At 34.4% G+C, this 13,453-nt stretch overlaps 1 protein-coding gene, 1 long non-coding RNA gene and 1 pseudogene across 2 annotated transcripts; 2 read left to right on the top strand and 1 right to left on the bottom strand.

The window, feature by feature from the left end:
• The first annotated feature begins 2,250 nt into the window (after positions 1–2,250).
• On the top strand, positions 2,251–4,047 carry LOC114752421 (NADPH:quinone oxidoreductase-like). Its single transcript, XM_028941166.1, has 3 exons — positions 2,251–2,525; positions 2,615–2,806; positions 3,731–4,047. The coding sequence occupies exons 1-3, from the start codon at positions 2,423–2,425 to the stop codon at positions 4,036–4,038; spliced, it is 603 nt and encodes a 200-aa protein (XP_028796999.1). The 5' UTR covers positions 2,251–2,422; the 3' UTR covers positions 4,039–4,047.
• A 2,001-nt stretch (positions 4,048–6,048) lies between these two features.
• Positions 6,049–11,190, top strand: LOC114752418 (phosphatidylinositol 4-phosphate 5-kinase 6-like; annotated as a pseudogene).
• Positions 11,191–12,676: 1,486 nt separating this feature from the next.
• On the bottom strand, positions 12,677–13,406 carry LOC114752420 (uncharacterized). The gene is made up of 2 exons (XR_003740839.1): positions 13,350–13,406; positions 12,677–13,253 (listed from the first exon to the last, which is right to left on the bottom strand). It is a non-coding gene; the product is annotated as an uncharacterized LOC114752420 (long non-coding RNA).
• Between the last annotated feature and the right edge of the window lie 47 nt (positions 13,407–13,453).

Genomic DNA, 13,453 nt, shown 5'->3' with positions numbered 1-13,453 from the left:
TGCCATGGCAATCGCAGTACCATGTTGGGGGTAACAGCAAGGTAGAATTATGGGGTATCTAGTAACCCTTAAAAGTACTTTTTAGAAGTATTTTTTATAAAACGAGATAAAGTTTTTTATATATTTACTCCGTAAACTGTAAAAGTATTTTTAAAACTATAGTTTGGTTTTCATCTAAACACTCCCATAATTCTATCTTGCTGTTATGTCAAGTCATGAATTCAAACATTACGGGTGAAAAATTTACGCTGCTCGAGTTTCTTCATTTGACATTATTTAAATTTGATTTGATAGTGATAGATAATATATATTCTTTCTGTCCTAGATATAAGACCTCTTTTATAGTGTAAATATAAAACTCATTTTGTAATATAATTTAAACTACAAAAGGAGTCTTATATTTAGGACCGGAAGAATATATATATAGCCATGAGAAAAGGAAAGGTAAAGTAATATTATTACAAACCAATCCTTCAAATAATTATACCAAGCAATATGGGAACGAATATGAACAGGGGAATTTTTCCAAACGTGCTTGAAAAATACTCTCTCCGTTCAAAATATTAGTTTCAAATGCTTAAATTACACAACTTAAAAAAATGGTTAAAATTGATTACATATAATAAATATGTAAAGAATGCAATTTATTTTTATTAAAACATCTCTAACTGTGGAGAGGGTGAGTGAAAAAAAGAATAAGTGAAAAAAAAAAAGATAAGAGAGAATAAGGTAAAAAAAAAAAAGACATATAATCAATTAAAGATAAAATCGAAACTTATAAACAACAAATCATACCCTTACAATGATTCAAAACTTATATTTTGAACTGGGGCAAGCAAGTAAAGATGAAGTGAAAAAGCCGCAGTTACAAGGAAAGAAGATGAAATGCATGTGCTGAAACGCACACATATATTTAATTTCTTTCATGAAACTAATTGTTTGATATTATTATTTTTTTTAATGCTTTTCATGGTCTTAATATAAGATCTAATCTATATTAAGCACTGTTTGTAGTATTATTTTTTATTATCATCATAACTATTTTACAAATTCCAATGAAGTTACCAAAGGCTTTTCGCCCCATTAATCACTGCAGTGGCTTGGGATAAAATAGCATTACTAGAATTAAAATTCTGTATCCTCGCTTGTGCTTCCTATCGTTTTTCAAAGTACAGACAAGAAAAGAAGAATTATTTGAGGTAGACAAAATACAAAAACAAGCACATTGAATTTGGGTAAGCAGTTCAAAATTGAAAAATGTAGCTGTGCAAGTTTTTGTTTCATTATGCTCTAGTTTTTCCAAGTTTATTAATTATTACTTTCATACAATTATTTACTATTAATTTTTTGGGTAAGTGGTTTAATATTTCTAATATAAAGGTGAAAATTAATGTATTAGCCTGATTAAAATATGAAAACACACACACACACACACACACACACACACACAATATTTTCCCTATTTGTTAACCATCTCTGTACGGCATTTTCTTAACTAGCTAGGGTGATTTTGCAGCTGCCGGCTTGCCATATGCCATCCTCCGACCTCCATGGAATTAGAACCATTTTTTAAAAAAGGATTTTGTGTTTTCGACCAAAAACAAAATTGCTAGTGGATATGCGATTAATTTACAAGAACTAAATAATCAGAAAAAAAAAACAGTGTTGGTGTATTATTAATTTAAAATATCACTTCTCAACAAATAATAAATAAATGCTTAAAATAACGTTGATTTCATATAATATACTCTTCCGGTCCTTAATATAAGACCTTATTGTTGAGTTTGTTTTGGTCCTAAATATAAGGCCAATTTATCATATTTATCAATTTTTTCTAAATTACCCCTATAAATACTCCATTAACTATAATCAAGTAGAAGAGTAAGATGGGGTATTAAGAAAGATGATTATGGTGTTTTAGGAAAAATGTGTCACTTTTCTTATAATTAACTAACTTTCTTAATCTAATCAAATTAATTAAATAATTCTTATATTAAGGAGCAGATGAATAGTTAAAAATCTGATCCTTGCAAAAAAAAAAAAAAACGACAATCACGTTGACTATTAATTATTGTTTGACCCTTTGACTGTCAAGCAGCACAATCCAAATAATTCGGCAAAAAGAAAAAAGGAACAAATAAAGAAAGAAAGAAACAACAATTCAAAGGAGAACATCATGCATACCTCACTCCTACTTGTCAACTCTCCTTCAATTGCCCAGAAATCTCAGATTTCCAGGTACCAAAATGCAAGAGGAATACGTTTTCGAACCAATTCAATATAGTTGTGCTCTCGTCAGTTCAATCATTTTGAATTTTCAGCAATCCCAGATTCCTATAAGAATGGCCACCGCCTGGAGTAAATCTCTTCGTATCACAGCATTCACCAGATTTCCGAGTCGGATCACGTACAGCAAAATCAAATGGCTGTTTCGATGGTGACGCGTGCCACAGCGGCTGTGAAAGTGGCGGCGATTTGTGGATCGCTTCGGAAAGGATCGTACAACAGAGGGCTCATTCGGTCTGGTATAATTTTACGGTTTCGCATTATTTTTGTTCGTCTTGATCTTTCTTCTCTGTTGGTCGTTGTGATTTATTGATTCGATTGATCTCAGCGATCGAGTTAAGCAAGGAAGCCATTGAAGGCGTTGAAATCGAAGAAGTTGAGATTGCTTCTCTGCCGATGCTCAACACCGATCTTGAAAAACAGGGGACATTCCCCGCCGAAGTCGAAGCTTTCCGCCGGAAAATTCTCAAAGCCGATAGCGTTCTGTTCGCTTCTCCGGAGTATAATTTCACTGTCACAGGTATGATCCTTCCTGACCATTTTTGACTTGAATCCATTTAGCTTTCCGGAATCTAAACTTCGGCAGTTTCATTTACATAGTATGAAATACACATCGCATAATTAGGGATTAAATAATTTTTTAATATAAAGAATTCAATAATTGGGCTATTATAAAGTAATGGATCGTTTCACTTTCATACTTGTTGGATTCAGATGAGCACCCGGTCCACTCTTCTACCGTCCAAATTAAATACTTGATATTAATTATTTTAAAATAATTTTTTTAAAAAAATAAAGTATGGATTGTACGGAAGTCATGCCAAATCCTATGCAATGGATGATGCATGAGAGCTTTCCCTCTCTAATTTGCCCTCTCGTTCTCTTTTTTTTTTGGGACTATCGCAGACCTTAAAGAATTAGTTGTAGTAATACCTTATTAATTAATATAAAAACACGTTTGACTTTTATTTGGTCTTAAATATAAGATTCCAATCTATTTTATCTCTCATATTTATTTATTTTTTATAAGATAGATTTTCTAATAATGATAGTTCTAACCAACAGACTTGATTAGTAAGAATATTTAGGAAAGACAATATATATTTATTATAAATAACTAACTTAACTTTTCTTTTAATTTATTCAAATTAATTAATTAGTTCTTATTTTAAAACCGGGGTAGTAGTATCAATTAATTACCAACAGGGTTAGGTATTGTGAAAGGAGCTAATTTCTCATGCCATGGTGAATTAAAGTTTGAATTATCATTGGGAGATATATCTATATTTTTTTTTTTGCCAACAGGGAGATATATATATTTAGTACATGATAATGTCTCAAATAAATTGCTTCTAATAGAAGAACAGAGACACGTGTAGTTAAAAAAAAAAAGAATTATATGTAAGATTTCTGGATGTATTATTAATATTATTGTGACGTACAGCACCTTTGAAGAACGCAATAGACTGGGCATCAAGGTCACCCAATATGTGGGGAGGTAAAGCAGCGGCCATTGTAAGTGCAGGAGGGCAGCTCGGAGGAGCAACAGCACAGTATCATCTTCGCCAAATAGGAATATGCATTGATCTTCACTTCATCAACAAGCCTTTCTTCTTCCTCAATGCCTTTCAGCCTCCTCCCAAGTTCAATTCTGAGAATGGGGACTTAATTGATGAGGATGCCAAGCTCAGATTGAAAGATATCCTTCTCTCCTTGAAATCTTTCTCCCTCCAACTTCATCAAAACAAGTGATGAATTCGACTTAAATGCACCAAATAGTTTGAGTTTATCCTTCATTACCTATTCATTTCTTTAGTTAAACTACATTATATTGCTTGTTATATATTCCATATTTTAGATTAATCGTTGTTTATTATGGGAGTATTATGGCCAGAATAGTAATTCTCAAATTTATTCAAGCTAAATAAACGGTGTCTTAATTAATAATTTTGCCCCTGTAATTAGTGGATTAATAAAGGCATAAAGACACAAAAATACTCCCTAAATTTGCTAAGCCTAATTCAAGGTCTCAAAATGGTTTGGTTATTGTGAATCTTCTAAAAACTAGTTTGGGATTATAGTTTCGTACTAAAATTAACTAAATATCCTTAATTTTAAAAAAAGGCAAAATAACAATAATAACAGTTTAATAAAAAAAATAAACAATAACAGTTTAACAAGTGACAGTTTTAATTTATCAAATGATAACAACATTTAAGAAAGTGGCAACTATTTCTGTAAAAATTTCCTATTGAATATCAATAACAACGCTTCAATAAATACTTTTTATGTTCAAAATATAATCAAATTTTAACTACCTTAACAAAACTGAAGAAGAGTGGTTAAGTCATTATTTAGTCTCAAATTAATCTTTTTAAAATTTGTTTGGTTGTTCCTATATTCAAATATGTCTCACCTCACTAGGACCTGTTTGTGATGGTGTTTAAAAATATTCATAAGCACATTTTATATAAGTCGAGACAAAACTCTTTTTATATATTTTGTATTTTGTAAATCATAATTAAAAAATTATTTATAAACTATTTTAAATAGACCCTAGGTAAATTATATTATAAACATAGTTTCTTATAAAAGGTACAGTGAGTTTTAGATTTAGTAACAACTTTAACTTATCAAATGACAACAACAGATAAAAAAGCAATAATTAATAATTAAATCACTTATAAGTCATTTCAGAACTAAAAAAAACTTAATATCATATTTTGAGAGTCTTATACTTTAATACTCCTCCGGTCCTTATTATAAGACCCAATTTGATTTTTTATTTGGTCCTAATTATAAGACCCAATCCATTTTCTCTCTTATATTTATGCATTTTTTTCCAAGATAATCCTTCTAATAATGATAGTTTTTAGCCAATATACTTAATTAGCAAGGTATTTTAGGAATAACAACACTTATTTATTATAAATAACCAACTTAACTTACTTCCTTAATCTCCTCAAATAAGTCAATTGGGTCTTATAATTAGGACCGGAGGAGTAATATATATCTCTCTCTTATTAAATAGAAAAAGATAAATCATCATTCTATAAAAGTAAAATGTAGTCCCAGTGGTTTTTCAAATTAGGACAGAGAAGTAATGAGAGAATAGGTGGCGGAACAAGGACAGTTGCCTTGTTTATATGTTTTTTTGCCTTGTCTTCAAGTTGAAGCATTAATGGAGGGAGTGGAGTAAATAAGGATAGATAGCATTAGACAAAAACCATAATTATTAGTGTGACAGAAGCAACCTCACCAATGTGGGAGGCCACATCCTAATGTTGTTAACATCAAACATTAGTTTGGGAGTTCAATCGGTCCAGTGCCATCCCTATCACCCTACTCTTTGCCTCAATGCATTCTCCTTTTATAATCTTAAAACATATGCCCCTTTTATCTTGTTTTAAGCACATGTATTTTCTTATTAAAAATTCTGTTTAAAATACTATCCAACACTAAATGTAAACACTTCTCTTATTTGAAATTCAAAACTTGATTTATAAAGACTAATCCGTTCCACTAAAGTACTAACCCTTTATGTTTTTCCCTCGCAAATATGAAGTTAGTTGACAGTATTTGGAATGAATGAATACCCACTTTATAATTTACTGACATTTCGACTGACAGTTTATAAAATGTTAATGTTAATGTTAACCCATTGGTGAAGGAAGGCAGTATTCGATCCAAGGATTGAAAGACAAACTAAAAATCAGGAGTATTGAATGCTAAGAATAGGACAGACAGCTTCCCACATCATTCATGCCCCTCGTTCATTCTTCAACGTTGCTCATTTCTGCTTCTTCCAGTTGTCTGGTCTGCTATTGCTTTGAGGAGCCAAATTCGGAATCAGTAGGATGTTGAATCTCTTTGGTCCATACTCAGCTGCACAAAACAAATAAAAATAATAATAATAATTATGTAATGGAATAAATAAAAAAAATGTGAGGGGAAAAAAATGAATTTTCTATCATGATAGGAAATAACATCTAAAAACTAGCAACCATTTTCCGATCAACTTGTTTTTTCGTCGCCCAATGTAATAGACTAACAGCAGCGTTTCCTTTGAAAATCTGAACAAAACCGATCCTGCCGAAGCAGTAACGGAATTCAGTGGATTTTTCCTCTTGTAATTCTAGACATTGAGTTTGGAAATGGATTCAAAATCCCTCCTTTTTTCTTTCTTCTGTGTCATGTTACAGAGATGGTTACATAGACGCCACATCTAAAGCACGAACCTTGCAGATATATCTCATCTGGGTATTGATGGATGAAGGCGAATAATAGGCTATAAGAAGATTGAGCCAAGAACTGGACGGCATTGGCAAGGCTTGGGAAGCAACAGTTAACAAACAGAGTGTTCGGTTAGGGAGAGAGGGAATAACGTAATAGCGCCAATGTCTGCGGATAATGGCGATGAAGATCATCGGCCGGGAGAAATCCATCACGTCGAGAAGATTCTCTCCAATGGCGATTTCTATACTGGCCAATGGTGCGATCATCTTCCTCAAGGTCAAGGAAAGTACTTGTGGATTGACGGGTGTATGTATGTGGGTGAGTGGGAAAAAGGCAAAACCAACGGTAATGGAATGTTCAGTTGGCCAAGCGGGGCCACATACGAAGGTGAATTCAAAAATGGGTATATGGATGGTGTAGGTACTTACATAGGTTCATCTGGAGATACCTATAGAGGTTCTTGGGTGATGAACATGAAACATGGGAAAGGGACAAAAAGCTACCCAAATGGTGACTGCTATGATGGAGAATGGAGGAAGGAGTTTCAGGATGGTCATGGGAGGTATCAATGGAGGAAAGGTAATTATTATATAGGACAATGGAAAAATGGGAAGTTCAATGGGAATGGTTCAATGATGTGGACAGATGGGAATAGGTATGATGGTTGCTGGGAAGATGGTTTGCCTAAAGGGAATGGAACATTCAGATGGGCTGATGGGAGTTTCTATGTTGGGGTTTGGAGTAAAGATTCAAGGGAGCAAAGTGGGACTTATTACCCTGCGGGTTCTACTTCTTCTGGTCATAAAGATTGGGATCCTCAAGAGGTGTTTTCTGCTGTTTTGAATGATTGTGTAGTGTACCCATGTGAGGATGTACCAATTTATCCTTCAGAGAAGAGGCTAAACTTGCCTGAGATGATGGCTATGTTGCAGTCAGTTTCCAAGAAGGGAAATGATGGTGGGAGGACTAGGTGGATGTCTGCGGATGCAAGGCTTAGTAGTTATGGTAGTGAAGAATTCCGTCGTAATTCTGATGTAGATAGGAGATCAAGTCATGGGTTTGAAAGTACAGGGACTTTTCAGTTTGAAGATTCTGTTTCAAGAGGAAATAAACCGCCACATTTAAGAATAAAGCCTGCCAAGAGACAGGGGGTGACCATATCCAAAGGGCATAAGAACTATGACCTCATGCTTAATCTGCAGTTAGGAATCAGGTACTGATGATAGCTTTTGATTCCTGTATTTTTATACGGCATTTTAGGTTCAGCTAAACTTTCAATCTTCATCTTTTCTCATAACTTTTGGTACAACAACATGGTGTGATTTAAATGAATCTTTCCTCGTATGATTCTGGTATTCACTACAAGGTTATTAATCTTTTGCGCCATAGCACAGACATGCTGTAGGAAGACCTGCTCCAAGTGCATCCCTTGATTTGAAGCCTTCCGCATTTGATCCCAATGAAAAAGTGTGGACCAAGTTTCCACCAGAAGGATCGAAGCACACACCACCTCACTCATCTTGTGAGTTTAGATGGAAAGATTACTGCCCAGTAGTGTTCAGGTCAGGCTTCAGACATAAAATGTTCAGGTTGAATAGACTTTATTTTACGCAGAAAACGTGTTAGTTAGGTGAACTGTTTCTTTTGCAGTATAAACTGCTGAGTGCTAACTTGTTGAGAATGCTCTTGAAAATGTATAACCTTTTATCTGGAGGCACAAAGAGGTTGGTGATATGCTCTTGAGAGGAATATGGCTGTACTACAAATGCTGGGAATACGTGGAAACACTCCTAGCTATATTGTTTCATAGTCGCCATATTAGCATTACTTCTAGCGTTTAACTTTGTCAGAATAACCTTTTTTTTTTTTCCCTGTAAATATGTGAAAATGGTTCATTGCTTTTTATATTTTCAGGGCTCTTAGAAAATTGTTCAAAGTAGATCCAGCTGATTACATGTTATCCATATGTGGGAATGATGCCCTTCGGGAGCTCTCATCCCCTGGAAAAAGTGGAAGCTTTTTCTATTTGACCCATGATGACCGATACATGATAAAGACAATGAAGAAGTCTGAAGGGAAAGTGAGTTACCTTGAAATTCGCTGGATCTGATATAAGCCACGAGTTCTTTGAATTTCTGCAACAATCTATAAATATAATCATTACCATGGCCATCAAGAATTATGAAGTTTCGCTACTTATGTTGCATGTATCTAAATTCATAGAATCAATGCCAAGACATTGAAGGTCAATACATATTGGCTACATTTTGTGAACTTGGCTATCCTTTTGTTTGTAAACTACTTTAAAAGCTACTTCAAATTTATTAATGGTTGCCATCACACCTATCTTTGATGTGATTCTATTGTTGCCTGAATTGCAAGGTTATTTATTTGCTAGATAAAACTCAACTTTATAATGTGACTGTAGGTCCTCTTGCGTATGCTTCCTGCATATTACAATCATGTTCGAGCTTTCGAAAATACTCTAGTGACCAAGTTCTATGGTCTTCATTGTGTTAAACTAACAGGTGCACAGAAGAAGGTAATTCATAGGTGTGAAAAAACTTGTACTTCAAATTAAACTTTTACTTTTTAATGCATTATAAATTTCAGGTACGATTTGTCATCATGGGAAATCTATTCTGTTCCGAATATGCCATTCATAGGCGCTTTGACTTAAAGGGCTCTACCTTTGGTCGTACAACCGATAAACCTGAGGCAGAAATAGATGCAACGACCACCCTTAAAGACCTTGACCTAAATTATCTTTTCCGGTTGCAGAAGGACTGGTTTGAGGAATTTTGCTCGTAATTTTCTTGCCTACTACTTTGGTTCCTTCTTTTTTGTTTGTTTGTGTGCATGAGCATGCGTGCATGAGTATTATGTGCTATGGATCATGATGGTATTGTTTGTCTCATACTTATTAGCTGCTTATGGGTAACAATTTAGTCTTTTGAAGCCAAACTTTAATGACAATGGTAAGGAGATCAGTGGTCTACAAATAACGGATTGACTATAAATTGTAGCCCACACAAAAAGTCCTCTATTCGTTTCTTTAAATTTAAGATGAAAGGATCATGCCCATTACCTGTCATATGCTGAAATGGTGGCACTGTTGCATAAACTTTTCACTCTTACATTTGTGCACTTAACATGGTGTCACCGACTTGAAATATATGGAATCTTTGGAAGGTAGATTGTTTTATTATCTCAGCATGCCTTCATGCAGGCAAGTGGATAGGGACTGTGACTTACTTGAACAGGAAAGGATAATGGATTATAGTATGTTGGTTGGTCTTCACTTCCAAGAAAAGCAAACTAATAAAGATTCTCTTACGCCTACTCGTACTTCGGGAGGTTTCACTCCTAAAGGTTATAATTTGTAACCCCCCCCCCCCTTTTTAAAGTTATGTTTAATATGAATCTTTGCTAAATATATGAACATATCTTGCGGCAGATGGACACTTTGACAATGGTGGAACTCCTCGCCTTTCAATAGCAGATAGGGATAAGCTTCTCATTAGTCCTAGTCGGTATGGTCATTCTACAAATGCTGCTAGAAGTTCAAGTTATTTAATAACTTTAATTTTGATGGCTAAAGTGTTGAGTCAAATCATCAGGAACCTAACCAGGCCTACTATTGTTTATTAGTTACTTTTCTATTTTAAGGAGGAAAAAAATTCTACAGTTTCTTAGCTCGTTGCTGTGAGCTTTTTTTAATCCGTTAATAAAATTATTACCAGCAGAATAACTTTTACAAGGAGTCACCGTTGTGATGTTGAGAATGTACGTATGTTACATGTTTACTTTGTTTAGTCGTGCTTTCTTTCTTCTTCTTCTTCCCCCCCCCCCCCCCCAAAAAAAAAACCTCAACCAACCTCAGTAACTATACTAAACTTTGCTCTTTTACTAATTCTAATTCAACAAGCACATGTTAGCCCTGTTCAGCTAAGAAAGATGTAACTGTCTAATTTCCACCTATTTTTGCTTTGCTTCTTCTGAAATTAATGTTGATACTTCATCTGTTCTTCACCTCTTCTTAATTTTTCCATAGGTCCGCGTAAATTCAGGTCTTTCATTGTCTTATTTAGACTTCTCACTATCATTCGTTGATTCTCTACAGCCAAGAATTTTTCTTTTTCCTCTAATTGTAAAGCAGTGATTCTGATAAGGAAGAAACTTAGTCGCATACTGCCATTATTAGGTTTTTACGATCAGGTTCACCTATAAGATTATAACCTGTGGAAGAGCTTTATTGGGGAAGTTGATAGGAAATACTGAAGAAGTTGATTTAATCATGTCCTGATAATCAATGGCAATAACATTTTTTCATAAAATAAGCATTGTATTTCCTGTTGTAGGTTGCCGTCCATTCAACTAGGTATAAACATGCCAGCAAGGGCTGAACGGACTGTGAGAAGAAATGAGGGTGAAACTCCTCAGCTGGTTGGAGAACCAACAGGGGAAATATATGAAATTATAATCTTTTTTGGCATCATAGACATATTACAAGACTATGATATCAGTAAAAAGCTTGAGCATGCTTACAAAGCAATGCAGTATGATGCCACTACAATCTCTGCTGTTGATCCTGGGCTATACTCGAAACGCTTTCGTGATTTCATCTTCAAAGTTTTGTTGAAGACACTTAAAAAGTTAAAGTTTTGATACTAAACATTCAACTTACAGCCAGAGGCCATCAGAGCGAGGCATTTACGGCAATGAGTTCACTAATTAGCTCATTCATTCCCATTTTGGCCCCAGCTATGCTGATTTTGGGGGTGTTTTATGAGTGCCAGAGGATATAGACCACATCTGAATGGACAAAACTTAGGTCTAATTATTTTCAGCAGTTGCACCAGGTTCTTTAACAGAAACATAAGAAATGAAGGAGATTTTCTAAAATAATATATGATGAGGAGAAGTTTTTTGTTCACTATATGCATGTGCATGCAATGGTCCAAATTTAGCCTAAAAATTGGATCCTGCGTCACATTTTGCAGACTCAATCTGAGTTTTCGCATGTACATACATGTAGTAAAGATAAACAAGAATTTATCCAATGTTAGAAAACATCATAGCAAATGCTGGAGAAAAGCACTTAGATTTTTTTTTTTTTTTGCGCGTGAAATTTGTGCATTCCCTCTCATCATCACATGTTTCACATTTGTGAAAGTCATCATAATCATAGGGACAGGAAAAATGTTTGTTGTATTTAATGTCGTTGAGAGAGCCACCCTACCATTTCGCAATTTGTAAATGAATACACCCTAGAAGGGTCAAAGCAGAATTAGAAATCATTCTTTTTAGCGGCCATTTGTTCCCAGGGGAGCCTCGGGTTTTGGCACTGAATAAAATTGTACAGAAGGAAGGTGATGAAGAGATGGTTAGTTTGTATGTATAGAATATTTAGATCAATCATTTTATATCACTTGGAACAGGATTTGGTGTATTCGCATTTTTCATTCAGTAAAATAGCTTATTCTTTTCTCTAGTGATGCCTCCTCTTTTACGTTATGGTTTAGTCTCTATTTGTTTATGAACGGGGAGGCTTGAAGAACTTTTGTAATGACTGGAGTTAGTGGAACTGAACAATGTTTTTTTTTTCCTATATAAATTACACGGACATTCTTCTGAATTTTATTGGGATTCTATAAACATTTTGTGTTTAAAATATAGAGATCTCTCTTGAAACAGAATGTTATCTTTTCCTCTGGTCAATTTTATAATTTTTTAGCTGAAGTATTCTCAGCTTAAATGCATAATTTTAAGACTAAAAAGAATTAACCGAAGGGTATTTTGGTGAATAATTTAAACTTAGACAGAAATGCGAAATAGTTTTTACCTTTAATGAAAATGTTTCTGAATATTTTAAAAACATGATACAGATTAATGTAATTTAATGCAATTCAAATAAAGAAAACATTTATTTTTGAGAAAATTGCGCTATTTCATTGGACTAATCCTAAGATAAAGCAATTAAAAACCCAATCAATGTCAACAATGTAAATACACTGTAGTAGTTTGATTATGTCTGAAGTGCTTTTAGCAATCTGCAAATTACTGCCTTCAAAAGTGCTTGAAATTTGCAACGTGCAATGTTTTTCAGCCAATTGCAATAGAAAATATTAAGACTTGTATCAACAGGCAAAAGAGAGTAGTAACGTCCATTTCCAATTGTTATGCTAAACAATTTATTCTTGAATATTGTTTGAGAGGACCATTTTGGGGTGGAATGGAACCACATTCAAGAAGTTTGGAATGGAACCACATTCAAGAAGACCCACTTGAGTCTGCCAGGATCATTATTATCACGAGTACAGGAATGCAAAAAACGAAACATGACCTATATCACAACTAGAGCACACTTATTATTAACCAAGGTGTACAATATTCACAAGCCATAACATGACAGTAAAGGAAGCCATTAAGATCGGTCTTTTTCCATATGGCATTGAGGCACCAGCTTGAATGGATGCATAAGAATGAGATTATGTTCTTGTTTTGAGAGTTCTCCAGCTATGATCCCCAGTAAGAAACTACTCCCTCATCAGAATACCTCAAAAGTTTTGCTGGGATTTGTAAATCTCGTGATCGGAGGTGGCAGAAGTTACCGGACACAACCTAACAGAAAAGGAGTATGGTATGGCAGGAACAAAGTATTGCTCGTGTACACATGGGGACCAGCTATCATCTCCACCCAAACCCATGTGCTTGTGGTCAAGATGAACCTGAAATATCATAAAACGAGACAACTTGAACAGATAACACAACTTACAAATGGGAAAGTAATTACGAAAGCAGAGATGCTGATGCAAGCAGATTACCTCAATGTTATCTCCTTCAACGAGTTCTTCATTGTGTGTTGCCGGTCAAGCTCAGAAGTGCTATAATAGCTTGCACTCATTTGCATGGGTGGAGAGCCCCCATA

This window comes from Neltuma alba, unplaced genomic scaffold (genome assembly GCF_004799145.2).
Source record: "Neltuma alba isolate B1F8T4 unplaced genomic scaffold, ASM479914v2 tig00007376_pilon, whole genome shotgun sequence".
Classification (NCBI taxonomy): Eukaryota; Viridiplantae; Streptophyta; class Magnoliopsida; order Fabales; family Fabaceae; genus Neltuma; species Neltuma alba.
The sequence above is the reverse complement of the archived record's forward strand: the minus strand, read 5'-3'. Positions and strand labels throughout refer to the sequence as shown.